Source organism: Staurois parvus, unplaced genomic scaffold (assembly GCF_062004578.1).
Source record: "Staurois parvus isolate SC_StPar_1 unplaced genomic scaffold, SC_StPar_1.0 ptg000311l, whole genome shotgun sequence".
NCBI classification, from domain to species: Eukaryota; Metazoa; Chordata; class Amphibia; order Anura; family Ranidae; genus Staurois; species Staurois parvus.
In genome coordinates this window covers 219,273-245,621 of record NW_028318107.1, presented here as the reverse complement: position 1 = coordinate 245,621, position 26,349 = coordinate 219,273, and the positions used below count along the sequence as shown (strand labels likewise).

The window sequence follows — 26,349 nt, the reverse complement described above, 5'->3', positions numbered from 1 at the left end:
TGTGCTTTAACTGCAGACTGTCAGCTTTAATTTGAGGGTATTTACATCCAAATCAGGTGAACTGTGTAGGAATTACAACACTTTGCATATGTGCCTCCCACTTGTTAAGGGACCAGAAGTAATGGGACAGAACAATAATCATAAATCAAACTTTCACTTTTTAATACTTGGTTGCAAATCCTTTGCAGTCAATTACAGCCTGAAGTCTGGAACGCATAGACATCACCAGACGCTGGGTTTCATCCCTGGTGATGCTCTGCCAGGCCTCTACTGCAACTGTCTTCAGTTCCTGCTTGTTCTTGGGGCATTTTCCCTTCAGTTTTGTCTTCAGCAAGTGAAATGCTCAATCGGATTCAGGTCAGGTGATGGACTTGGCCATTGCAGAACATTCCACTTCTTTCCCTTAAACTCTTTGGTGTCTTTTGCAGTCTGCTTTGGGTCATTGTCCATCTGCACTGTGAAGCGTCCAATGAGTTGTGAAGCATCTGGCTGAATATGAGCCGATAATATTCCCGAAACACTTCACAATTCATCCGGCTGCTTTTGTCAGCAGTCACATCATCAATAAATACAAGAGAACCAGTTCCATAGGCAGCCATACATGCCCACGCCATGACACTACCACCACCATGATCACTGATGAGGTGGTATGCGACGGATCATGAGCAGTTCCTTTCCTTCTCCATACTCTTCTCTTCCCATCACTCTGGTACAAGTTGATGTCGGTCTCATCTGTCCATAGGATGTTGTTCCAGAACTGTGAAGGCTTTTTTACATGTCGTTTGGCAAACTCTAATCTGGCCTTCCTGTTTTTGAGGCTCACCAATAGTTTCCATCTTGTGGTGAACCCTCTGTATTCACTCTGGTGAAGTCTTCTCTTGATTGGTGACTTTGACACACATACACCTACCTCCTGGAGAGTGTTCTTGATCTGGCCAACTGTTGTGAAGGGTGTTTTCTTCACCAGGGAAAGAATTCTTCGCTCATCCACCACAGTTGTTTTCCGTGGTCTTTCGGGTCTTTTGGTGTTGCTGAGCTCACCGGTGCGTTCCTTCTTTTTAAAAATGCTCCAAACAGTTGTTTTGGGCACGCTTAATGTTTTTGCTATCTATATGATGGGTTTGTTTTGTTTTTTCAGCCTAATGATGGCTTCACTGATAGTGACAGCTCTTTGGATCTCATCTTGAGAGTTGACAGCAACAGATTCCAAATGCTAATAGCACACTTGAAATGAACTCTGGACCTTTTATTTGCTCATTGTAATTGGGATAATGAGGGAATAACATACACCTGGCCATGGAACAGCTGAGAAGCCAATTGTCTCATTACTTTTGGTCCCTTAACAAGTGGGAGACACATATGCAAACTGTTGTAATTCCTACACCGTTCACCTGATTTGGATGTAAATACCCTCAAATTAAAGATGACAGTCTGCAGTTAAAGCACATCTTGTTCATTTCATTTCAAATCCATCGTGGTGGTGTATAGAGCCAAAAATGTTAGAATTGTGTCAATGTCCCAATATTTATGGACCTGACTGTAGGTCAGGCGAGCGTGAAAGCAATTCAATGGTATCAATTCATTCATCCTCCAGGAACTACCCGCATACTCTTGCCACATGAGGCCAGGCATTGTCGTGCACCAGGAGAAACCCAGAACCCACTGCACCAGGAGGAACCCAGGACCCACTGCATCAGCGTAGGGTCTGACAATGGGTCCAAGGATTTCATCATGATACCTAATGGCAGTCAGGGTCCAATTATCTAGCCTGTAGGGGTCTTTGCATCCTTTCATGGATATGCCTCCTCACACCATCACTGACCCACTACCAAAATGGTCATGCTGAATGATGTTACAGGTAGCAGAACGTTCTCCACAGCTTCTCCAGACCCTTTCATGTCTGTCACATGTGCTCAGGGTGAAAAGCACAGGGCGCCGATGGTGGACCTGCCATTTCTGGTGTTCAATGAAAGATACCAATCCAGCTCTATGGTGACAGGCAGTGAGCACAGAGCCCACTAGGGGATGTCTGACTGTCAGGCCACACTCATGAAGTCTGTTTCTGATTGGTCAAAGACATTCACACCAGTGTCCTGCTGGAGGTCATTTTGTAGGGCTCTGGCAGGGCTCATCCTGTTCCTCCTTGCATAAAGGAGCAGATACCGGTCCTGCTGATGGGATAAGGACCTTCTACGATCTCATCCAGCTCTCCTAGAGTAACTGCCTGTCTCCTGGAATCTCCTCCATGCTCTTGAGACTGTGCTGGGAAACACAGCAAACCTTCTGGCAATGGCACGTATTGATGTGCCATGCTGGATTAGTTGGACTGCCTGTGCAACCTCTGTAGAGTCCAGGTATGGCCTCATGCTACCAGTAGTGACACTGATCCTAGCCAAATACAAAACAAAAAATGTCAGTGGCCTCCACCTGTAAAACCATTCCTGTTTTGGGGGTTGTCTCATTGTTGCCCATCTAGTTCACCTGTTGTTAATTTCAAGACCAAAGCAGCTGAAACTGATTAACAACCCCCTCTGCTACTTACCTGACCAGATCCATATCCCAGCAGTGTCACTGACTTGATGGTAGACTAAGATAAAAGTATTCCTTTCATTTGTTTGAGCCGTGTACTTATACACTTATGCTAATTACCTATTTTCAGCCCTCTCTGGTCTGGTTACATGATCTCCCTTGTGTCAGCCAGTGGCAGCTGCAGGGGAGAGGAGGGAGCGCTGAACAATAACTGGGAAAGCCTAGAGCGGTGATGTCCCTTATAAGCCCCCATGTCACATGTCATTGTTGTCGCTCCCTCCTTTACCTTGCACCCACTGCTGGCTGACACAAGGGAGCCGGATCACATGACGACCCAACTGGAGCGAGATGAAGAAGGGTAAGTGCTGTATATACATCTTTCTTATACAGGTTAGCCAACATGAGGAAAGAACAAAGAGAGGGTGCACAGGCCTAGTGCATTACCATAAAAAATGTTTAATAAAAAATAAAGTATGTGTTGTACTCACAAACGACAATATAGTCAAGGCACGTCATAAGGAACAGCTGGGTCAGCACCGCGCTGAGTAACAGTCCGCAATAGGGAGTGTAGACATCCAAAAGCTGACGCGTTTCGAGGACTTGCCTTTTCCTCAGAGCTGGCTGTTACTCAGCGCGGTGTTGACCCAGCTGTTCCTTATGACGTGCCTTGACTATATTGTCGTTTGTGAGTACAACACATACTTTATTTTTTATTAAACATTTTTTATGGTAATGCACTCGGCCTGTGCGCCCTCTGTTTTGTCTTTCCTCATTCAGTATATTTGGATTCCCCCGGTCTATTTGAGGGCAGCAAAATGTGCATGTTCCAGAACATTCCTTATGTGGTTGTAGCATCGAGTCCATCCCCAAGCGCAGGAGCATTTGTGTTTGTTAGCCAACATAGGTGCTAGGAGGGGGGGGGGCATTTTTAAGTTTTATTTAGCCTGTAATTCTACCATTTTTGGATAGAGTGGAGATGGATTAGAACCCCTGCCAGGTGTCTATTGCCGGTTGTGCCCCCATGGGGGAGATTCATCCTCTCTATTCATCCTATTTACCATTACTGTACAGAGTGAAATAAAAAAAAAACAACATTTTTGTTGTTACCGACACAGGAATAGAAAGGGAAATCTCCCATTGGGGACACTAGTTCTGGTCAGGGCTTCTTTCATCAGGAACGCATGGGAACACATTCCATCACCTCCAGCACTGATTGAATGTAGAGGCAAAGGGGCGCTGGGGTGTCCTGGAGGGTCTATTAATGCTGGCTGCTGAGGATCTATTGTTTCTGGAGAGGATCCACTTTTGCAGGGGGGGAGGGGGGGTCTCTTGTGCTGGAGATTTCTATTGTTGCTGGGAATTGTTCTTATATTTATTGATGTGTGGGATCTACTGTTGAGTGAAGGGTCTATTATTCCTGGCTGCTGGAGGGTCAGTAACAATAGACCCCTCCCTCAAAATTAGATCTCACCCATCAACAACTGACCCCCCCCCAGCAACATAAGGGCTGAGGGGAGATCCATTGTTTCTGCTTGGAGTCTAGTGTTGCTGGGGGGGATTTTGTTGCTGGCTGCAGAGGATCTATTTTACTGCTTTTCTTGTTGTTAACAAATTCCATACAAAATACTTAACACAACAAAATGATACTTCTGTATTCTCTAAAAAAAAGCGGCACAGGGGGGAGGGGTTTAGGGGGTTTAACCAAGGAACAGTGCTTTGAGGTGGGTAAGGGGCGGGGACAAAGGCAACTTGGATAGAGAGAGTTCCTGCACCTATTCTCTGAGAAAAAGAGCCCTGGTTCTGGTGACAACCATTACTTCTCTCAATTTGGAGGGATTCCTCCCACTTCCTGTTGTGGCTATGGGACAGGAAGTGAAGAGAAATCTCCCCAATAGGACACAGATGGAAAAAAACAAAACAAAAACAGAAACAAACAAACATAACCCTCCCTTACTGTATCCAAAAATGGAAAAAATAAATAAACATTTTGCCTATAGTTGTGTGTAAGATACAAGGGCAGGGCCCGGTTCAGTTTGTGGCATGTTGTTATACCTGTGTGCAAAGGAATGTAATCTGTATAAGAAACATTTCAGCACACTCCCATCACCTTTGTACGCAGCAAACGTGGAAGCAAATTTTACCAGAAACAGAATATCACAGAAACAAGACACTGGGCAATGTTTCCAGCAATTGACCCCACACAATACAAACAATTCATCCTTGATTTTCATCTTCCAGAGGACCAGACATACACCAGGCTGCTCCTGCAGCTGTTTGGTTATACCGGTCATGGCAAATCGGCTTTTGTCAACTCCTGCATCTACACCCTTGGAGAAGACGAATTCCAGACCCATGCCACAACTGGATCAACTGAATCCTCCGTTATCACAACGAGGAGAAACAAGTATGAACTTACTGATACCATCTCCATCGTGGACAACAGAGGATTCAGAACAAAGGACGGAGCTGAGGAAGCGGTGGCTTATGCACAACTAGGTAATCTATAAAATATTTTCTTTGTCAACCTATTATGCTTGGGAGGAAAGTTCATACAATGGTAATGAAATGTCTCATAAAATATGTTTATATTGCATTCAGCTGCCCCAAATCTAATGAATCTGTTGCCATTTTTCACATTTGAATAGAAAGTTGCAAAGACTGGAAAAATGTTGCCACAAACCTCTGACAATGAAGGTGGTTTTTTATGTCATATGTCAGCGTTTTTGGTTGGTAGTATGGTGTAAAAAAAGACAGATGGAAAATAAAATAGACTATAATCCTATAGAGAAAACAGCAACAGGTGGTGTCATGGTGAGAGAGATTTACTAAAGCAAATGTTCAATTGTCAATTATTAACCACCTCATTGCCACAATATAGCCAAAAGACGACTACAGAGCGGTTCTCTGAGTCTGGGACGGTGTCTATAGACGTCCTCCTAGAACGCGCCTTGTAGGCCAAATTGCTCATCTTGCTGCCTCTTCCCTCGAGGTTTCTCTACATCAGGGGTCTCCAAATTTTCAAAACAAAGGGCCAGTTTACTTTATTGGGGGTCGGACTGTGGCCAGTGGGAGTAGAAAATGCTCCGCCATCACAATGTCATAGGCTTGGTGGCAGGGCTTTTGTTTCTCAGAGAATAGGTGCAGGTACTCCCCCCTTCCGAGTCACCCCTTGTCTCCATCCCCTACCCACCTTTGAGCACTGTCCCTTGGTCCCACCTCTCAGTACAGTCCTTTTAGAGAATACAGAACCAAATATAATTCTGTGGTGCTGGGTAACTTGTATGGAACGTGTTAACGATAACAAAAAAAGCAGTAGAATAGACCCCCTGCAGCCATCAACAATAGATCACCTCCAAGAAAGAAAGAAATAGACCACCTCACAACAATATACCCCAGTAATAAAAGATCCTTCAAGAGACAATATTTCTCCCAGCAGTCAGCATCAGTAGATCCCTCCCAGCAACATAACACCCCCTCCAGCAGCAATAGTTCTCCCACAAGCCACAATAGAGCCCCCATCAACAACCATAGACCCCCATCAACAATAGATCCTCCAAGTGACAACTGATCCTCTACAAGCCAGCATCAATAGATACTCCAACACACCCCAGTAGCCCTAGCCATAACATACATTTAGTAATGGAGGTGCTGGAACTGCATTCCCCTACGTTCCCACTGAAATAAAGCCCTGCTTGGTGGTCAGTGGGAGTAAAAAAAATGACACCATTGGTTCCAGTGGGAGGAATTGTGCCCTATAATTAGTGTCAGTAGGAGATTTAGTTCCCCATCTCTGGTCTCAAGGGGAGATATAGTATCTTGTCTTTGGTGTCAGTTGAAGGAATAGTACTCCATGATTGGTGTCAGTGGGAAAATTAATTCCTCATTTCTGGTGTCAGGGGGAGTAATAGTCCCCTAGGGGCCAGCTTGGAGACACCTGCCACCTTCTCCTTTCTCCCTACTTCATGTCCTTAAAATGATGATAAAACCTAGACATGTTTTACCTTAATACATTCCCTGCATTAAAATGGTTGCAAAGGCAGAAAGTTGTTTACATTATCTGCATTAAGGTAAAAAGCCTTCTGTGTTCAGATGCCCCCCCCCCCACCAAATACTTACCTGAGCCCAATCTCAATACCAAGAGCAGTGGCTCCCTCCTCTCTCTTCCTCCTCACTGGACATTGGCTCTTGCTACTGTTAGGCACAGCCTGTGAGGGAGGAGCAGTGGTGTTGCTGAGCTGAAATATGTGTGTCAATGGACACACACAGCGCAGCTTGGGAGTAAGCCAGCACTAGTATCTCCATAGTAAGTGGCTTGTTATAGGGGCACTTGGAAGGGGAAAGGAGTCAGGAGGACTGGTGGGTGACCACAGAGGAGGAGGTTGGGGGCTGTTGTGTGCAGAACCATTGTAAGTAGAACCTGCTTAAAATGATAAGAAAAAAAAGATCCCGATCATTTTAAAGTGATACTAAAGGTTATTTTTTTTCTGTAAAATAACAAACATGATATACTTACCTGCTGTGTGCAGTGGTTTTGCACAGAGCAGCCCGGATCCTCCACTTCTTGGGTCCCCTTCCGGCACTCCTGGCTCCTCCTTTCTGTCGAACGCCCCCATAACAAGCAGCTTGCTACGGGGGCACCTGAGTAGGCATGTTGCCAAGCTGCTGCTGTGTGTATCTATTCACACACAGAGCTGTGGCTTCGCCTTGCCCCCTCTCTCTCCTCATTGGCTGACTGGCTGTGATTGACAGCAGTGAGAGCCAATGAGGAGGAAGAGACCCGGGACAGCTGAAGCTGTTATGCACATCGATGGATTGGAATGGGACTCAGGTAAGTATTGGGGGGAGGCTGTACACAGAAAGTTTTTTACCTTCATGCATACAATGCATGAAGGTGAAAAACCTTGAACCTTTACAACCACTTTAAGGTAGTAAATGTCCCATTATTTGACCCCCCCTCCCCTTCCCCAACTACTTGAGTCCTCACTCCATCCAGCACTGTGCCCGTCTGTGGTGGCTCTTTTCTCCCTCCATGCATTCACAGGACACAAAGGCAGCAGTGGGAATCATTGGTTTCTGTTGCTGTCAATCAAATGCTGTAGGAAAGGAATGGGAGGCAGGACCGAGCTGCACTATGCGTGTCTATGGACTCAGGAGCGGATCTACAGGTGTGCCACCACAGCAAGCGGCGGCTGTCATTGCCCGTCGTCATTGGCCACACACACGGGAGTTCCGTGAGGATCGGCATCACCGAATTTGTACAGTGAGCGGCTCACTCTACAGGGGTGGACAGGCAGGTAAGTAACTTTAGTGCAGAAGAAGCAAAGCATGAGTCTTCTGCATTACAATTCCTGCCTGTCTGACAGTTTTTATATTTTTAGTTAAAGTTCCACATTAAATAAGTGAATTTGCACTTAGAGGATGCGCTGAATCTGGCTGACTTCAGTCCTCCTATCATGGCCAAGCCAACATCTTTATTTTTTCTTTCATTTTCCATACAGATGGTAAGATATCCTGAACAAAAGAATTGTGCTTTCATTTTCTCCTCATGTACTAAGCTACTGTAAGTGAGAAAACTGACTCTGCAAAGTGGTCATGCTCTAATCTTTAGTAAATTGGCCCCGATGTGTGACGTTATGGTGGACACCAGTCATGGGGTTCCTATAACTCTGGTATCTTTTTATGTCTGTCTGTTGTCACTCGCAGGTCATTTTCTCCCCTTGGATGAGGAAGTGGTGCTGACTAAGGACTTTGATCAGATAATGTCCCAGGTGGAGGATTCTGACCCAACACCAAACTACACCGATTTTATTGTCCCCATATTTATTTACAGGTATGGATCTATAGAAAGCTTTGCATACATTGTTATGACAAAATTATAATATTTGATGTATGTTTTGTGCTGCTTTGCATGACTGTAATTGGCTATAAAGTATAACCACTTGTGGACCGTCCCATGTACTGTTACTGCGGCAGGTCAGCCGCTCTGCGCTGGGAACATACATGTATGCGATCCAGCATTTCCAGGTATGGGGAGCGCATGGGGGCGCAATGCCCATCTGTACTGTCATACAGTACAGCACAAGTTGGTCAGCAGGTTCCGGCCAATGACTTATGACCAGGACCTGCTGATCAGCTTAGCAAATCACAGTACAGAGCCCTGTGTTTACTAAAAACACAGGGCTCTGTACATAGAGCAGCAATGTGCCTGTTTTTTCTCCCTGCAAATCAGGGAGAAGAGACAGCCACATCTATTAGTAAAAGCAGCACATATTGCATACATCACACACTTTACAGATTGGTAGACAAACAGTTAACCCTTTGATTGCCCCTAGATGTTAACCCCTTCCCAGCCAGTGTCTTTAGTACAGTGACAGTGTACAGCATTATCACTGAAAACTGTATTAGTATCACTGGCGATGTCAGTGTCAGTCAGTTCCCACCCCAGTGTCAATTAGGGGTTTATTTACTAACGCCGGTAGAGTTCAAAATCAGGATCATTTCTGTATAGAAATTAATAAATTGGACAAATAAATTGGTTGAATGTCTTAACCATTTCAATACCGTGCAATTTTACACCTTCCTGCCCAGGCCATTTTTCAGGTTTCAGCGCTCTCACACTTTGAATGACAATTGCGCGGTCATACAACATTGTACCCAAACTAAAATTTTATCATTTTCTTCACACAACTAGAGCTTTCTTTTGGTGGTATTTAATCACCGCTGGGGTTTTTATTTTTTGCTAAATTAACAAAAAAAGACCAAAAATTTTGAAAAAAAACCACGTTTTTCTTTGTTTCTGTTATACAAGTTTACAAATAAATAATTGTTCTTCATAAATTTAGGCCGAGATGTATTCTGCTACATGTCTTTGGTGAAAATAACCCAAATTAGGATGTATTATTTAGTTTGTAGGAAAGTTATAGAGTTCACAAACTATGGTATAGATCTGAATATTGATCAATCCTGAAGTACTGACGGCCAATCTAATTTCTTGAGACAGTACAGATATCCCCAAATGTCAGGACGGTACAGATATCCCCAAATGTCAGGACGGTACAGATATCCCCAAATGTCAGGACGGTACAGATATCCCCAAATGTCAGGACAGTACAGATATCCCCCAAATGTCAGAACAGTACAGATATCCCCCAAATGTCAGGACGGTACAGATATCCCCCAAATGTCAGGACGGTACAGATATCCCCCAAATGTCAGGACGGTACAGATATCCCCCAAATGTCAGGACGGTACAGATATCCCCCAAATGTCAGGACAGTACAGATATCCCCCAAATGTCAGGACAGTACAGATATCCCCCAAATGTCAGGACAGTACAGATATCCCCCAAATGTCAGGACAGTACAGATATTCCCCAAATGTCAGAACAGTACAGATATCCCCCAAATGTCAGGACAGTACAGATATCCCCCAAATGTCAGAACAGTACAGATATCCCCCAAATGTCAGGACAGTACAGATATCCCCCAAATGTCAGAACAGTACAGATATCCCCCAAATGTCAGAACAGTACAGATATCCCCCAAATGTCAGGACGGTACAGATATCCCCCCAAATGTCAGGACAGTACAGATATCCCCAAATGACCCCTTTTTGAAGAGTAGACAGTCCGATGTACTTCATAAGAGGAATGGCAAGTTTTTTGAAGTTGTATTTTGTTTTGTCAGAATTTTTCGGAAAATAAAAAAATGAAAAAGATTATTTTCACAATTTTTTTTTTTTTACATACTGTCACCAGTGCAGTACAGCATCATCATATAACTGGCATGGCAGTGAACAGGGACACTGACTGGTGACAGTATGGAAAAAAAATATATGTTTTATTTTTTATTATTTTTAATTTTTTATTACCTTTTTTTTTTTTTTTTCAGATTTTTTTTTCAGATTTTACTATGACCAAAGTAGTACACTGTTACCATAGTAACATTGTACTACTTTGGGGAAGTGATCAGTATTTTTTTTTTTACACAATTTGCTTATAGCAAAGAATTACTTTGCTATAAGCAAGCATTTACCTGAATGATAAAATAGAATAAAAATGAGCGCTGGGTGTGAAAAATTCAAGCTGCTAGCATAAAGGTAAACCTCGTGTAACCTCTTCATAGAGAATAAAATAAAGCAAAAAATGCAGCGCTTAAGTATATAGTAGGAAAATTGACATATGTACAGCAGTAATAGAAGGAAATGCATTAAAAGTGCGACATGCACCAGGTATAGCGTACATCAATTAATGTAAACAGTGGTCGGGTAAGTGGTACAGATTCATCCAACCAATCAAAGTGCATATAGTGATAGGGATGTTAGAGTCATTAGATCTAGGAGTAGATCCGAGTATCAATCAAATCTGTGACTTCTGTGATAGGAGAGTAGCTGTAAAATGCACTAACCAGATAGCGCAAGACAAAGCGCATTGGAGTATAATGACCTACTCCTGGTCACAGCCCAATGGTCCTCAGCGTAGAGCCCTCAGGAACAACTGTGCACCGCTCTTGCCGTCTCCTACCACCAGGGGGAGTGCGCCTCTTTACAGTAACACGAATTTGCCTTATATCCTCTATCGCAGCGGTTCTCAACCTGGGGGTCGCGACCCCTTTGGGGGTCGAACGACCATTTCCCAGGGGTCGCCTAAGACCATCGGAAAACACATATTTCCGATGGTCTTAGGAACCGAGACACCGCTGCTGTCTCCGGCGATGTGTGGGCGGGATAATATGCTGCCCCTGTCACCGCCTCCTCGCCGCTGATTGGTCACTGGAACTGTAGCTCAGGAGAGGCACACAGGCGGCCAATCACCGGCGAGAAGGTGGAGCTTGGAGAGGAGGAGCCGAGCGGCAGCGTGCGGAGATCGAAGAAGATCGAGGGAGCTGCAGGAACGAGTGAAGAGAGAGGCCAGAGAAGGAAGACAGCTGACAGGTAAGTGCAAATTTTGCTGCTGCAGCCAGGTATGCAGGCTGTAGATGGGAGAGAGCGAGCCCAGGCTGGAGCAGGAGTCAGCAAGGTAAGTATCATTGGTGTCAGTGGAAGGGATAGTGCCCCATCATTTGTGTCACTAATACCAACGATGGGGCACTATTCCTCCCCCCACTGACACCAACGATGGTGCACTATTCCTCCCACTGATACCAACGATGGGGCACTATTCCTCCCCCCACTGACACCAACGATGGGGCACTATTCCTCCCCCCACTGACACCAACGATGGGGCACTATTCCTCCCCCCACTGACACCAACGATGGGGCACTATTCCTCCCCCCACTGACACCAACGATGAGGCACTATTCCTCCCCCCACTGACACCAACGATGGGGCACTATTCCTCCCCCCACTGACACCAACGATGGGGCACTATTCCTCCCTCCACTGACACCAACGATGGGGCACTATTCCTCCCCCCACTGACACCAACGATGGGGCACTATTCCTCCCCCCACTGACACCAACGATGGGGCACTATTCCTCCCCCCACTGACACCAACGATGGGGCACTATTCCTCCCCCCACTGACACCAACAATGGGGCACTATTCCTCCCACTAACGCCAATGATGGGGCACTATTCCTCCCACTGATACCAATGATGGGGCACTATTCCTCCCACTGACACCAATGATGGGGCACTATTCCTCCCACTGACACCAATGATGGGGCACTATTCCTCCCACTCATACCAATGATGGGACACTATTCCTCCCACTGACGCCAATGATGGGACACTATTCCTCCCACTGACGCCAATGATGGGGCACTATTCCTCCCACTGACACCAATGAGGAGGCACTATTCCTCCCACTGACGTCAATGATTGGGCACTATTCCTCCCACTGACGCCAATGATGGGGCACTATTCCTCCCACTGACACCAATGATGGGGCACTATTCCTCCCACTGACACCAATGATGGGGCACTATTCCTCCCACTGACACCAATGATGGGACACTATTCCTCCCACTGACACCAATGATGGGGGACTATTCCTTCCACTGACACCAATGATGGGGCACTATTCCTCCCACTCATACCAATGATGGGGCACTATTCCTTCCACTGACACCAATGATGGGGCACTATTCCTCCCACTCATACCAATGATGGGGCACTATTCCTCCCACTGATACTAATGATGGGGCACTATTCCTCCCACTGACACCAATGATGGGGCACTATTCCTCCCACTGACACCAATGATGGGGCACTATTCCTCCCACTGACACCAATGATGGGGCACTATTCCTCCCACTGACACCAATGATGGGGCACTATTCCTCCCACTCATACCAATGATGGGGCACTATTCCTCCCACTCATACCAATGATGGGGCACTATTCCTCCCACTCATACCAATGATGGGGCACTATTCCTCCCACTCATACCAATGATGGGGCACTATTCCTTCCACTGATACCAATGATGGGGCACTATTCCTCCCACTCATACCAATGATGGGGCACTATTCCTTCCACTGACACCAATGATGGGGCACTATTCCTCCCACTGATACTAATGATGGGGCACTATTCCTCCCACTGACACCAATGATGGGGCACTATTCCTCCCACTGACACCAATGATGGGGTACTATTCCTCCCACTCATACCAATGATGGGGCACTATTCCTCCCACTGATACCAATGATGGGGCACTATTCCCCCCACTGATACCAATGATGGGACACTATTCCTCCCACTGACGCCAATGATGGGACACTATTCCTCCCACTGACGCCAATGACGGGGCACTATTCCTCCCACTGACGCCAATGATGAGGCACTATTCCTCCCACTGACACTAATGATGGGACACTATTCCTCCCACTGACGCCAATGATGGGGCACTATTCCTCCCACTGACACCAATGATGGGGCACTATTCCTCCCACTGATACCAACGATGGGACACTATTCATCCCACTGACATCAGTGATGGGGCGCTAGTCCTCCCACTGCAAAATTACAGTTATGAAGTAGCAACGAAAATAATTTTATGGTTGGGGGTCACCACAACATGAGGAACTGTATTAAGGGGTCGCAGCATTAGAAAGGTTGAGAACCACTGCTCTATCGCCAGGGGTGGTGTGCTTTCATATCAGGAGATCACCTTAGGGACTCAGCAATAAGACCCAAAAGAGAGAAATCTTGATAGTGTAGTATTTTTATTCAAGAGATTGGTAAAAACAGGTAGCAGACTTATATAGTAAAATCCAAAGAAGCTGATTCACAGAATCCAAAAAGATGGCTGACAGTCACATGCATGGACCATGTAGGTAGCAAGTGGTATGAGAGGTATCCTTATCTCTAACGCGTTTCGTGGCAAGAGCACAGTTACTGTTACTGTATTGTCTCATGTTCTGTCTCCCACTATAATGTACAGCGACATACTGAACGACATATCAGACTGGATGTCGCTCCATTTCCTCAAACTGAACCTTTCCAAAACTGAGCTCCTAATCTTCCCCCCAGCCCACGCCCCCCACCCCACCCTCTCCATCACGACCAACAACACCACCATCAGTCCCACCCTGCAAGCCAAAATCCTACGTGTCACTCTTGACTCAAACCTGTCCTTCCAACCTCCTGTCCAATCGCTGACAAACTCATGCAGGCTCCACCTCCGCAACATCTCCAAAATACGTTTGTTCCTAACCCCAGACACTACTAAACAACTCATTCACTCCCTTATTATATCACGTCTGGACTACTGCAACTCCCTCCTCACCGGCCTACCCCAACGCAGACTATCCCCGCTCCAGTCTATCCTGAACTCAGCGGCCAGACTCATCCACCTTACCAACCGCTCCGCTTCTGCCACCCCCCTCTGTCATTCCCTCCACTGGCCTCCACTCAGTGTCCTCCACCCCCCTCTGTCATTCCCTCCACTGGCCTCCACTCAGTGTCCTCCACCCCCCTCTGTCATTCCCTCCACTGGCTCCCGATTGCCCAACGCATTAAATTCAAACTACTAACACTGACGTACAAAGCCGTCCACCATACTGCCCCAAACTACCTAACCGACCTGATACCCAAATACCACCCTACCCGTGCCCTCCGCTCCTCACAAGACCTCCTACTTTCTAGCTCCCTGGTCTCCTCCTCCCACGCCCGACTGCAGGACTTCTCCAGGACTTCCTCCATCCTCTGGAACTCACTACCCAATCCATCAGACTGTCACCTACACTCCTCACCTTTAGGCACACCCTGAAAACCCATCTCTTCAGGGAAGCCTACCCCACCCTCACCTAACAGCCGATCTCCTCCACTCTTCCTACCACTCCATCCCCCACAGCCACTTCCTCCTGTACCACTATCCCCTCCCTCCTAGATTGTAAGCTGGAAAGAGCAGGGCCCTCGAACCCCTCGTGTATTGTATTGTTACTGTATTGTCTCATGTTCTGTCCCCACTATAATGTACAGCGCTGAGCAAACTTTTTAGTGCTATATAAATACTGTATAATAATAATAATATGGGGTAAATTGTTCAGCGTGTGGGTGAATTGGCAGTCATTATACCACCCTCTGCATGACCTGTTCTTATATGTGGAAACTTATGAATTACCATATGACATGAGTTAAGCACATTTTGTGTTCTGAAATTTGAACTTTGACCTCAAAACATCTAAATCACAACCATGCCATTGATGTTCTAATTGTCTATTGAGCTGCTTTACTGCAACGTATTCAAGTGATTTACTCCTTGCCTCTCCATACTATAGCATCCGTTGTGATGCAGAACTTTCCTCCATATGAGGTTATCATGAAGATGGGAGACTTAGGCAGGTTGGAGTGATATCTACCCCTAATGGGGATTCATCTATTCATACATTGTTAATGTTATAGTATGACATCATGCATGGATCCAAGTGACATTGAACAATATACAATCAATCATCATTTATTTCAATTTTTATTGCTGATACTGCATTTATTTTTCCATTGTGCTTTTTTTTCCTCATTTAATGATTCCATTCCATCTTGTTTCCATCTATATTTCTAGACTTTCATCCACCAATTAACAGGTCTATCTATCCTGTCCCTTTTGATCTTACAGGTGCATGTCGGAGGTGCCAGGATCTCGGAACGTGGGCTGTTCTTTTGCATGACCACGTTGTCTTTTATCTGTCTGTGTGTGGTGGAGGTGTCGGACATATCATTTTGTTTGCAAATTTTTTGATTTTGACTTTGGAATATACTTTGGTTTTTGTTTAGCCGAGGTTTGTTCTCATTGGAACCTCTATGCCAGTGGATCCCTTCCCCTGGTTTTCTTTGTTTTTCCTATGATATAATTGGTTCTGAGGACAACGCTTTTTGTATCACATGTAGTGAGTCAGCCATGTCTACTTACATGTAACTTTTGAGTTACCCAACTTTGGGACTCTATTTTCAATACTATTAAATTGAATTTTTCCTTGTTAGGCATCTCAGTTGTTTATTCAATTTTGCAAATGACTTAGAAATGAGCACGTGTTCGTGTGAAACGCGTCGACTGCTCCTCTGTCCTGTCTTGGATCTGTCATGTTCTTATCATATTGCATGTTAAGGATTCCAATAGAGGATTTCATCCACCACATTGCTGTTTGTGCCGCCAACCATTCTGTTCTTCCATTGTACTATCGCAGTCCCGCTGACAGGAATGGTTCCAGTAGTTGTGCTAATTATTTAACTGTATCATGTGACCGCTGTCATTGGCTCTCAGGACTCTTACATGATTGGGTGTCTATCCTGCTGGCTCTCTGATTGGTAACAGCTTAGTCAGTGTAGTGGGAGTGCTCAGAGAGCGTTCTCACTGCACACAACCAGCATGAACACGTGTGTGCGGGGGGGTCGGCATTAAAGTGGTTCTAAAGCCTCAAGGTTTCTATCTTACGAAAGGGTAACAGACCCACCCCCTCACCCCCCCCCCCGCTTACCTCCCCCCCCCCGCTTACCTGAGCTTCATCGTGATCCAAAGCTGTGAATGAGAGCTGGGGCTCTCCTGGCTTTGTCCCTCCTCATTGGGCAGATTGATAGCAGCCATTGGCTCCTGCTCCTGTCAATCAACTCCATTGATAAGGGAGTGGGGGGCAGGGCCAAGTCCTGCTGTCTGTGTCAATGGATGCAGCAGCAGGGTTCGGGAGCGAGGAGTGCAGGCAAGGCACCTGAGAAGAGGAGGATCGGGGGCCACTCTGTGCAATTCTATTACATAGAGCAGGTAAGTGTAGACATGTTTGTTATTAAAATAAATGTTTACAACTACTTTAATGTTATTTTCTTGCTGCCCTACACACTCACCGGCCATGTTATTAGAAACACCAGTTCTATTGCTTGGTAACTAATTGGTGCTAATTAGCCAATCACATGGCAGCAACTCAATGCATTTAGGCATCTAGACGTGGTGAAGACGACTTGCTGAAGTTCAAACCAAGCATCAGAATGGGGAAGAAAGGGGATTTAAGTGACTTTGAACGAAAAAGAGAAAATATCCAGTGAGTGGCAGTTGTTTAGAGGAAAATGCCTCATTGAGGTCAAAGATCAGAGGAGAATGGACAGACTGGTTCCAGATGCTAGAAAGGCAACAGTAACTCCAATAACCACTTGTTACAACCGAGGTATGCAGAATACCATCTCTGAATGCACTATATATCCAGCCTTGAAGCAGATGGGCTACAGCAGCAGAAGACCACATCGGGTGCCACTCTTGTCAGCTAAGAACAGGAAACAGAGGCTGCAATTCACACAGGCTCACCGAAATTGGACAATAGAAGATTGGAGAAATGTTGCCTGGTTTGCTGAGTCTCAATTTCAGCTGCAACATTCAGATGGTAGGGTCAGAATTTGGCATAAACAACATGAAAGCATGGATTCATCCTGCCTTGTATCAACGGTTCATGGATGTGCAGCCAACAAATCTGCAACAACTGCGTGTTGCTATCATGTCTATATGGACCAGAAACTCTGAGAAGTGTTTCCAACACCTTGTTGAATCCATGCCATGAAGAATGAAGGCAAAAGGGGGTCCAACCCGGTACTACCAAGGTGGACCTAATAAAGTGGCCGGTGAGAGTATATCAGTTACATTGTAGGCAAGCAGTTATAAGTTGAGTTGTCAATTTTCTTTGAATGTCATTTCATGTGGGACTGTCCTGCAGCAGTTTGTGTCCCATCCTCTACCCACAAGTCCATATTCAAGAGGTCTGTCTTTCTCAGCTAGTCTTCCCAATCATTTATAGACATACAAGATGTCAGGAGGTGAAACAACTTTCCTATCTAAAAAAATGAAATATCTTTGAAGAAAGTTGGTATATAAGGACACTAAACTTTGGTTTTCTTCTAGTGCGAGGCACAAACTTCCAAAGGAGCAACTTGATGAATTGCACAGCTTTTTCACGAACTGCAGAGATATGACAGGTAATTTCACTTCTCAGATGTTTCACTGCTAAGACTACCTGAAGAACATCTTTGTTGACTTAAGGGATTCAAAAAAGAATAGAGTGAGGTGACTCTTCTATCAGCCAAGATGATTGTAAAAGAAAAAAATGTAATTAATAGCTCACTTACCATGACTGAAAGTATATACACAGGTCTGGTCAAGGGGGTGTTCCTCAAAGTCTTCCTAAAGAAATGTATCCCTCACACCTTCACCTCCCCTTCCATAAGTTTTTGAATCACATAGTGGTGGTATCTATGATGGAGGAAGAGGCCCAGGATGCTATGACCATTATTCAGAGACATTCAACAAGAAGGTGTGAATTTGTTTGGAACCCATGCAAGCTCTCTGTCAGAATGGAGAGGGCAGAAGCAGTTAGGGATTCCACTTGCTATGAACCAAAACAGCACATTTTCAAGTAGCAATCCAAGAAAACAAAATCCAGGGCACTCACTCATGTCACTCTTCTTTATGTCACTCTTCTTTATGTAAAATATATACTCACCTAGGTGAATGCAGCATCACTCTGATGCTGCATCTGTTCCCTGACGATTCTGCACTGAGAACTGAGCGATCAGACACCCCTGATCACTGAATTCCCCCCTCCATTCTGAGAAGAAAACCGGGACTGTCAGTCACCAGCTCTTTGCTCTGCCCCTCACCACTCACTGTAACGCTGAGCTGTGGAGGGGGCAAGAAGGGCTGCCTCAGGCTCTCAGTAACTTGCTGCCGGTTCGGGCTGCTGAGTAAATCCTGACAGTAGAGTCGGGATCGATCCAGCACCTGGACTAGCTGAGTTACGTCTGTTGGCTGAAAGTGGGCCACAGTCATGCAGAATGAACTGCACTCCTGTGATCCAGAGGAGAAACAGGGCCAAAAAAGCTTTGCAATTTAAATTGCAATTGACACAACACCTTGACACTCCTCACCATCTGAGGACTGGAAAGCTGCAATATATTACATTTGTGTTCTTGTGTTCACATACACTTTCATTAATTCGTTTTTGTGATCATATACAATTGTACAGCATTTTCTCCTTCTACATATATTTTGTATAAATACACAAATGGCCAGTAATGCACCTGTCCTTGAATGCAGTAAACCTAGAATCAGTGCCAGGGTTGCCATTTTTATAATTCACTTTCATTTAGGAAAAAAAGAAAAAAAAGTGTCATACAGAAAAACAAAGAAAATTTACAACTGAACCTTAAAAAAACAATATTTCAAAAATCTAAAGATACAATTATTCCATAGAGATGCCATTTTGAATGTGACTCAGCGCCTGTAATGTGATCTCAGGGTCTGCGCTGAATTATGAGAGTTGTCAGGAGCCATATGCAGGTTCCCATTGACATGAATGTAAAGAAGAACATTTCTTGCTGCACACTGAAAAGGAAAGGCCATTCTTAATATGACCAGAAAAATAAACTTGTTAAAGGTAGTGAACTCTTGGAAGTTTACATTTTCAACTGACAATTCCTATTTTTTATCATAATGACAGGGATTTTTCCTATTCTTGTCCTTACATACAAGTTTAAGAACGACTACAAAGACTTAGAATCTAAGTTTAGAAGTGTGGGAGCAGAAATGGTGCTGGCCATTGAGAATTACACCCCCACGGACCACATGAAGACTCCAGGGCGGTGCAATGATATACAGAAAGTGATCGTGAAAGCTTTGCAAGAAGTAAGATTCCGCCTGGAACAGCCAAGGAATCCAATGAGAGAACGTATACAGCACAAGAAGTTCCTTCTGAAATTTGTATATAAATGTATACTTACTGAGACAAAAGCAGAAGCTAAAAAACAGGAGTATGAGAGGCTGAAAGCTCTGGCAGATAAAAGATTGTTTAAAAGGTTTCCGTATGATAACTAAAACACACTTTTATGGTTCTCGTGTATGAAGACCACTGCAGAAAAAAAAAAAAAAGAAAAGTAGGAGGTGATCAAAGTTATCAAATTGGACCTTCCCCAATGCTGACATAAAGCTTTGCTAACTGTCTTCCAGAAACAGCTAAATACATAATAAAAGTTACTACTAGTTCCCACCAGTGCTTCTTATGTAGAGCTCCCCCCGCAGGGGCTGCTTGTATCTTGCCCAGCCTTCCCCCTAGATCTTCTCCCACAGCCAAGCACACCACATTTCTTATACCAGGTGCACACAACGTTCACTTATTACTCCAATCATCAGTCTGGGGGTTCTAGCTTCTCTGTTGTCTTTATTTCATTTATGGAACTGGGAAAGGGAAGGGATATAATAGGATTCTCCGAATCAAACTATGACAATTGAGGACAGCTTATCTGTGGGCTTTCCTTAGTGAATCTGTGTAGCCAACTGTACAAACATGGAGCAAAGCACCCCGCCCCCATAGTAAAACACTCCCTACACACAGTTAACCCTTTGATCGCCCCTCACATTAACCCCTGCATGCCCAGTGCCATTAGCACACTGTCAGTGCTTTTTTTAGTAGTGATCACTGTATTGGTGTCACTGGGGAAGTCGCTGATCGCCACCATTACTAGTAAAAAAAAAAAAAATCCCAGTATCCATACCGCCATTTGAAAACGCTAAAACATTCACATAGACCAATTAATTTCCACGTATTGGAATTTATTTTAGCAAAGACATGTCACAGAATACATTTTAGCATGAATTTATGACAGAATTTGATTTTTTTAAATTTTTTTACTGAACATGTTTAATAGCAAAAAGTAAAAAAAAATGTTTCTCAAAATTGTCGGCCTTTTTTTTATAGCGCAAAAAAACCCGCACAGGTGATCAAATACCACTGAAAGAAAGCTCTTTTGTAGGAGAAAAGGACATAAATTTAGTTAAAGTAATGCAGCGCCATAATGCAAAAAATGGCCTGGTCAGGAAGGGGGAGGAAATCCTCTGGAGGGGGAGGGGTTAAGCAGGAGACCACGCTATACTAAACTAAACTATATACATACTACAAACCTACCTAAGGGGGCACTACACTTACACAGCAAAAAGCCTAGGTATTCCATCATATGACCACTCATTTCACAAATACATCCCCATCCTCCTCTGAGTAATTGCTACATTAATAAAAAAAAACCCAGCTAATCTAAATATCCCTTTTACTCACCTAAATCCATGGTCATGTGATGTACTGAGCACTGAGTCTGTTGTCATCAAGACTGAAAAATAGTGGGAGGGTCCTCATTCAGGTGGTCTCTCACTGTGTGATGATGATGCTTCCTATTGGCTGTCCAGCAAGGGGGGCTCAAAAGACTGTGAGCCGGGCTGTGGCCGGCGTGGATGGAAATGCTGGATTGCTGGTGAAGCCCAGCGGTGGGTGGGAGACTCAAGCAAGTGATCTGATTTGAAAGCCTTAAAAAAAAAAAAAAATTATTTGGATTGGGTAACGGTCAGAGGGAAGGACTTTAAGGGTTTCCAGTTGAAGTAATCTTCAGTAATGCTGCCATAACGCTTCCATTTCTTCCCTAAAAATATGGGAGCCTTTCCTCATCTCCTCTAAACATTCTGTTTATGGCAGGGTCGGATCTAGCCAGTATGATATGGGGGTGCAGTAATAAATGTCAGGGGGGCAGAGGGTATGAGGTCTGCAGGGCAGTGTACACAAACAGGAATGAATAGCGGAGTGTACAGGTCAGAGGACGGGGTTAGCAGAGCAGAGGTCAGGAATCAGCAGTTTGGAGGGTGGGGTACCGATGGACTTCTGTACAACCAGCTTCTAGGAACATTTCCACCCGATCAGCACCGCCAGTTATAGCCGGCAGCACTGATCAGTACTAAGTGATAAGTATCTCCGATGTCAGAACACAATACCTCAGCGGGAGTGATTTCCGCATCCACGTGGGAGCCCCGATGTTGAACAAAAAATGACAGATGTATAGACTGCCTTACTGAGTGTCACTCAGTGTCCCCAGAGTGCCACCACTTTACACCAGAGTCTTGCAGAGTGTCCCCTTACATCAGATTCTGGTATAGTCCCCTTCTTACATCAGAGTCTTGCAGAGTGTCCCCTTACATCAGATTGTGGTATAGTCCCCTTCTTACATCAGAGTCTTGCAGAGTGCCCCCTTACATCAGATTCTGGTATAGTCCCCTTCTTACACCAGAGTCTGGCATAGTGTCCCCTTACATCAGATTCTGGTATAGTCCCCTTCTTACATCAGAGTCTTGCAGAGTGCCCCCTTACATCGGATTCTGGCATAGTCCCCTTCTTACACCAGAGTCTGGCAGAGTGTCCCCTTACATCAGATTGTGGTATAGTCACCTTCTTACATCAGAGTCTTGAGAGTGTTCCCTTAGATCAGATTCTGGTATAGTTCCCTTCTTACACCAGAGTCTGGCAGAGTGTCCCCTTACATCAGATTCTGGTATAGTCCCCTTCTTACATCAGAGTCTTGCAGAGTGTCCCCTTACATCGGATTCTGGTATAGTCCCCTTCTTACATTAGAGTCTTGCAGAGTGTCCTCTTGCATCGGATTCTGGTATAGTCCCCTTCTTACTCCAGAGTCTGGCATAGTGTCCCCTTACATCAGATTGTGGTATAGTCCCCTTCTTACATCAGAGTCTTGCAGAGTGTCCCCTTACATCAGATTGTGGTATAGTCCCCTTCTTACATCAGAGTCTGGCAGAGTGTCCCCTTACATCAGATTCTGGTATAGTCCCCTTCTTACATCAGAGTCTTGCAGAGTGTCCCCTTACATCAGATTCTGGTATACTCCCCTTCTTACATCAGAGTCTTGCAGAGTGTCCCCTTACATCAGATTCTGGTATAGTCCCCTTCTTACATCAGAGTCAGAGGAGGGAGAAAGATGGGAAAGAGAAGGAGGGGGAGGGAGAAAGATGGGGGAGAGAAGGAGGGGGGAGGGAGAAAGATGGGGGAGAGAAGGGAGGGAGATGGGCTCAGCTCTTTCACCCCACGCTGGTCTGGTGGCTCAGGCAGTCTTCAGTCTTGCAGCCACCATGTAGTTGGCAGCTATAGAGCTTCAAGTTTCCCGCCCACACATCTTCTCAAGTACAGCACTGGTTGAGATTTGCAGTGTGGGCGGGGCATCCATGAGGAGAGGGGCGGGTTAGTTACAAGGGCAGGGGTGGGACAGACACAAGGAGAGGGGTGGGGCATACATGAGGAGAGGGGCGGGGCAGTCACAAGGAGAGGAGTGGGAGGAGGAGGAAGTGGACATTGATCTCTCCTCTCCCGTCCATGCAGAGAAGGGGAGGGGAGTGTGCTGGTTGTTCTCTGTCACAGACACTGGACTTGATAGATGCAGCCAACCGCTGCACACAGCTTCATCTGATGGACATCATCCACAGCTTGCCTGGGTGGGCACAACTGATATCTGGGGGGTATCGCCCACCCCAGCACCCCCCTAGATCCGGCCATGGTTTATGGTGCTACTACAATATCTTACTGTCTGCTCTTGTTAGGTTGATTCACCATTTCATCAGCCATGAGCCCAACTCACTTCCTGTGATATGTGAAAGGTTGTAGAATCTCTGTAATTATAAATAACTGTTCATTAAATGACCTCTCATCCTAACTGCTGCCTACAGCTATTTCCTTTTGTGAAAAACGTACAATATAAAGCAGAGGTCCTCAAACTGCGGCCCGCGGGCCACATGCACCCCGCTGAGCACATTCATCCGGCCGGCCGGCAGGGGACACTAAGTACAGGGGCGGGCAGGGGGCTGCTGTCTCTTACCTGGCTCCGGTCCCAGTCCCACGACGATCCAGTCCAGTATGCGCAGCTCCTTCACTCCGGCTGCTCCTTCACTCGATGTCCACGCTGCCGCTCGGCTCCGCCTCCTCACCGGTGATTGGGCACCAGTACTGTAGCTCAAGAAAGGCACACAGGTGACCAATCACCGGTGAGGAGGCGGAGTCGAGCGGCCCCACGAAAATCAAGGGAGGGAGAGGCAGAAGTGAAGGAAGGAGGACAGCTGACCGCCCGGTAAGTGTGCCGTGCAGATGGTGCTGCTGCAACCAGGTATGCTGGAACAGAGGTCAGCAAGTATAGTGTCATTGGTGTCAGTGGGAGGAATAGTGCCCCATCATTGGTGTCAGTGGGAGGAATAGTGCCCCATCATTGGTGTCACTGATAATAATGATGGGGCACTATTCCTCCCACTGACACCAATGATGGGACACTATTCCTCCCACTGACACCAATGATGGGGCACTATTCCTCCCACTGACAACAATGATGGGGCACTATTCCTCCCACTGATACCAATGATGGGGCACTATTCCTCCCACTGACACCAATGATGGGGCATTATTCCTCCCACTGACACCAATGATGGGGCACTATTCCTCCCACTGACACCAATGATGGGGCACTATTCCTTCCACTGATACCAATGATGGGGCACTATTCCTCCCACTGACACCAATGATGGGGCACTATTCCTTCCACTGATACCAATGATGGGGCACTATTCCTTCCACTGATACCAATGATGGGGCACTATTCCTCCCACTGACACCAATGATGGGGCACTATTCCTCCCACTGATACCAATGATGGGGCACTATTCCTCCCACTGACACCAATGATGGGGCACTATTCCTCCCACTGATACCAATGATGGGACACTATTCCTCCCACTGACACCAATGATGGGGCACTATTCCTTCCACTGATACCAATGATGGGGCACTATTCCTCCCACTGACACCAATGATGGGGCACTATTCCTTCCACTGATACCAATGATGGGACACTATTCCTCCCACTGACACCAATGATGGGGAACTATTCCTCCCACTGACACCAATGATGGGGAACAATTCCTCCCACTGACACCAATGATGGGGAACTATTCCTCCCACTGACACCAATGATGGGGCACTATTCCTCCCACTGACACCAATGATGGGGCACTATTCCTCCCACTGACACCAATGATGGGGCACTATTCCTCCCCCCACTGACACCAATGATGGGGCACTATTCCTCCCACTGACACCAATTTACGGGCACTATTCCTCCCCCCACTGACACCAATGATGGTGAACTATTCCTCCCCCCACTGACACCAACGATGGGGCACTATTCCACCCCCCACTGACACCAATGATGGGGCACTATTACTCTCACTGACACCAGTGATGGGGCACTATTCCTCCCACTGACACCAATGATGGGGCACTTTTCCCCCCACTGACACCAACGATGGGGCACTATTCCTCCCACTGACACCAACGATGGGGCACTTTTCCCCCCACTGACACCAACGATGGGGCAATATTCCTCCCACTGACACCAATGATGGGGCACTCTTCCTCCCACTGATACTAATGATGGGGCACTATTCCTCCCACTGACACCAATGATGGGGCACTATTCCTCCCACTGATACCAATGATAGGGCACTATTCCTCCCACTGACACCAATGATGGGGCACTATTCCTCCCACTGACACCAATGATGGGGCACTATTCCTCCCACTGATACCAATGATGGGGCACTATTCCTCCCACTGATACCAATGATGGGGCACTATACCTCCCACTGATACCAATGATGGGGCACTATTCCTCCCACTGATACCAATGATGAGGCACTATTCCTCCCACTGACACCAATGATGGGGCACTATTCCTCCCACTGACACCAATGATGGGGCACTATTCCTCCCACTGACACCAATGATGGGGCACTATTCCTCCCACTGACACCAATGATGGAGCACTATTCCTCCCACTGACACCAATGATGGGGCACTATTCCTCCCACTGACACCAATGATGGGGCACTATTCCTCCCACTGACACCAATGATGGGGCACTATTCCTCCCACTGATACCAATGATGGAGCACTATTCCTCCCACTGACACCAATGATGGGGCACTATTCCTACCACTGATACCAATGATGGGGCACTATTCCTCCCACTGACACAAATGATGGGGCACTATTTCATGAAAATATGCAGCGCTCATAAATTGGAGATTAACCAGATCCCATATGTTAGAGAAAACCTGATCGCATATAATAGATATAAATTAGATAAGATTCATGATAAAAATAAAACATAAAATGTAGACATATTAAACTAGTGACTTCTGTGCTGCATCCAGGGTTGGGAAACCATAGAAAACGTTTGTGACTCTTGTGTTGATAAAACTGAGAATAGTTTGCACTAACCAGATGTCTCAGCACATGGAGCATGGAGTAATTAAGAACATGGGGCAGCTAAATGGTATGTCCAGACAGTTGGGGGGCACCTCCCATTTAGCTGCCCCATGTTCCTGTGATTCATAATTTGGAGCCCGGGCTTTTTGAAGGTGCTCGGTTCCTCCTGGTCTCCTGTGTGTTGCTGGCTGGTTTGCTGGATTAATTCTTCCATTGGCTGATGTATATCTCCAGGATCAATTTAGCTATTTCTCTTGTCACAGGCAA

General features: G+C 45.8%; 1 protein-coding gene across 1 annotated transcript; it reads left to right on the top strand.

Annotated features, from left to right (window-relative positions):
- The first annotated feature begins 4,641 nt into the window (after positions 1 to 4,641).
- LOC149457600 (uncharacterized) lies at positions 4,642 to 20,679 on the top strand. The gene is made up of 4 exons (XM_089683458.1): positions 4,642 to 5,025; positions 8,233 to 8,359; positions 17,853 to 17,926; positions 19,447 to 20,679. Exons 1-4 carry the CDS (start codon positions 4,707 to 4,709, stop codon positions 19,818 to 19,820), a joined length of 894 nt encoding a protein of 297 aa, XP_089539584.1. The 5' UTR covers positions 4,642 to 4,706; the 3' UTR covers positions 19,821 to 20,679.
- Positions 20,680 to 26,349: the final 5,670 nt, after the last annotated feature.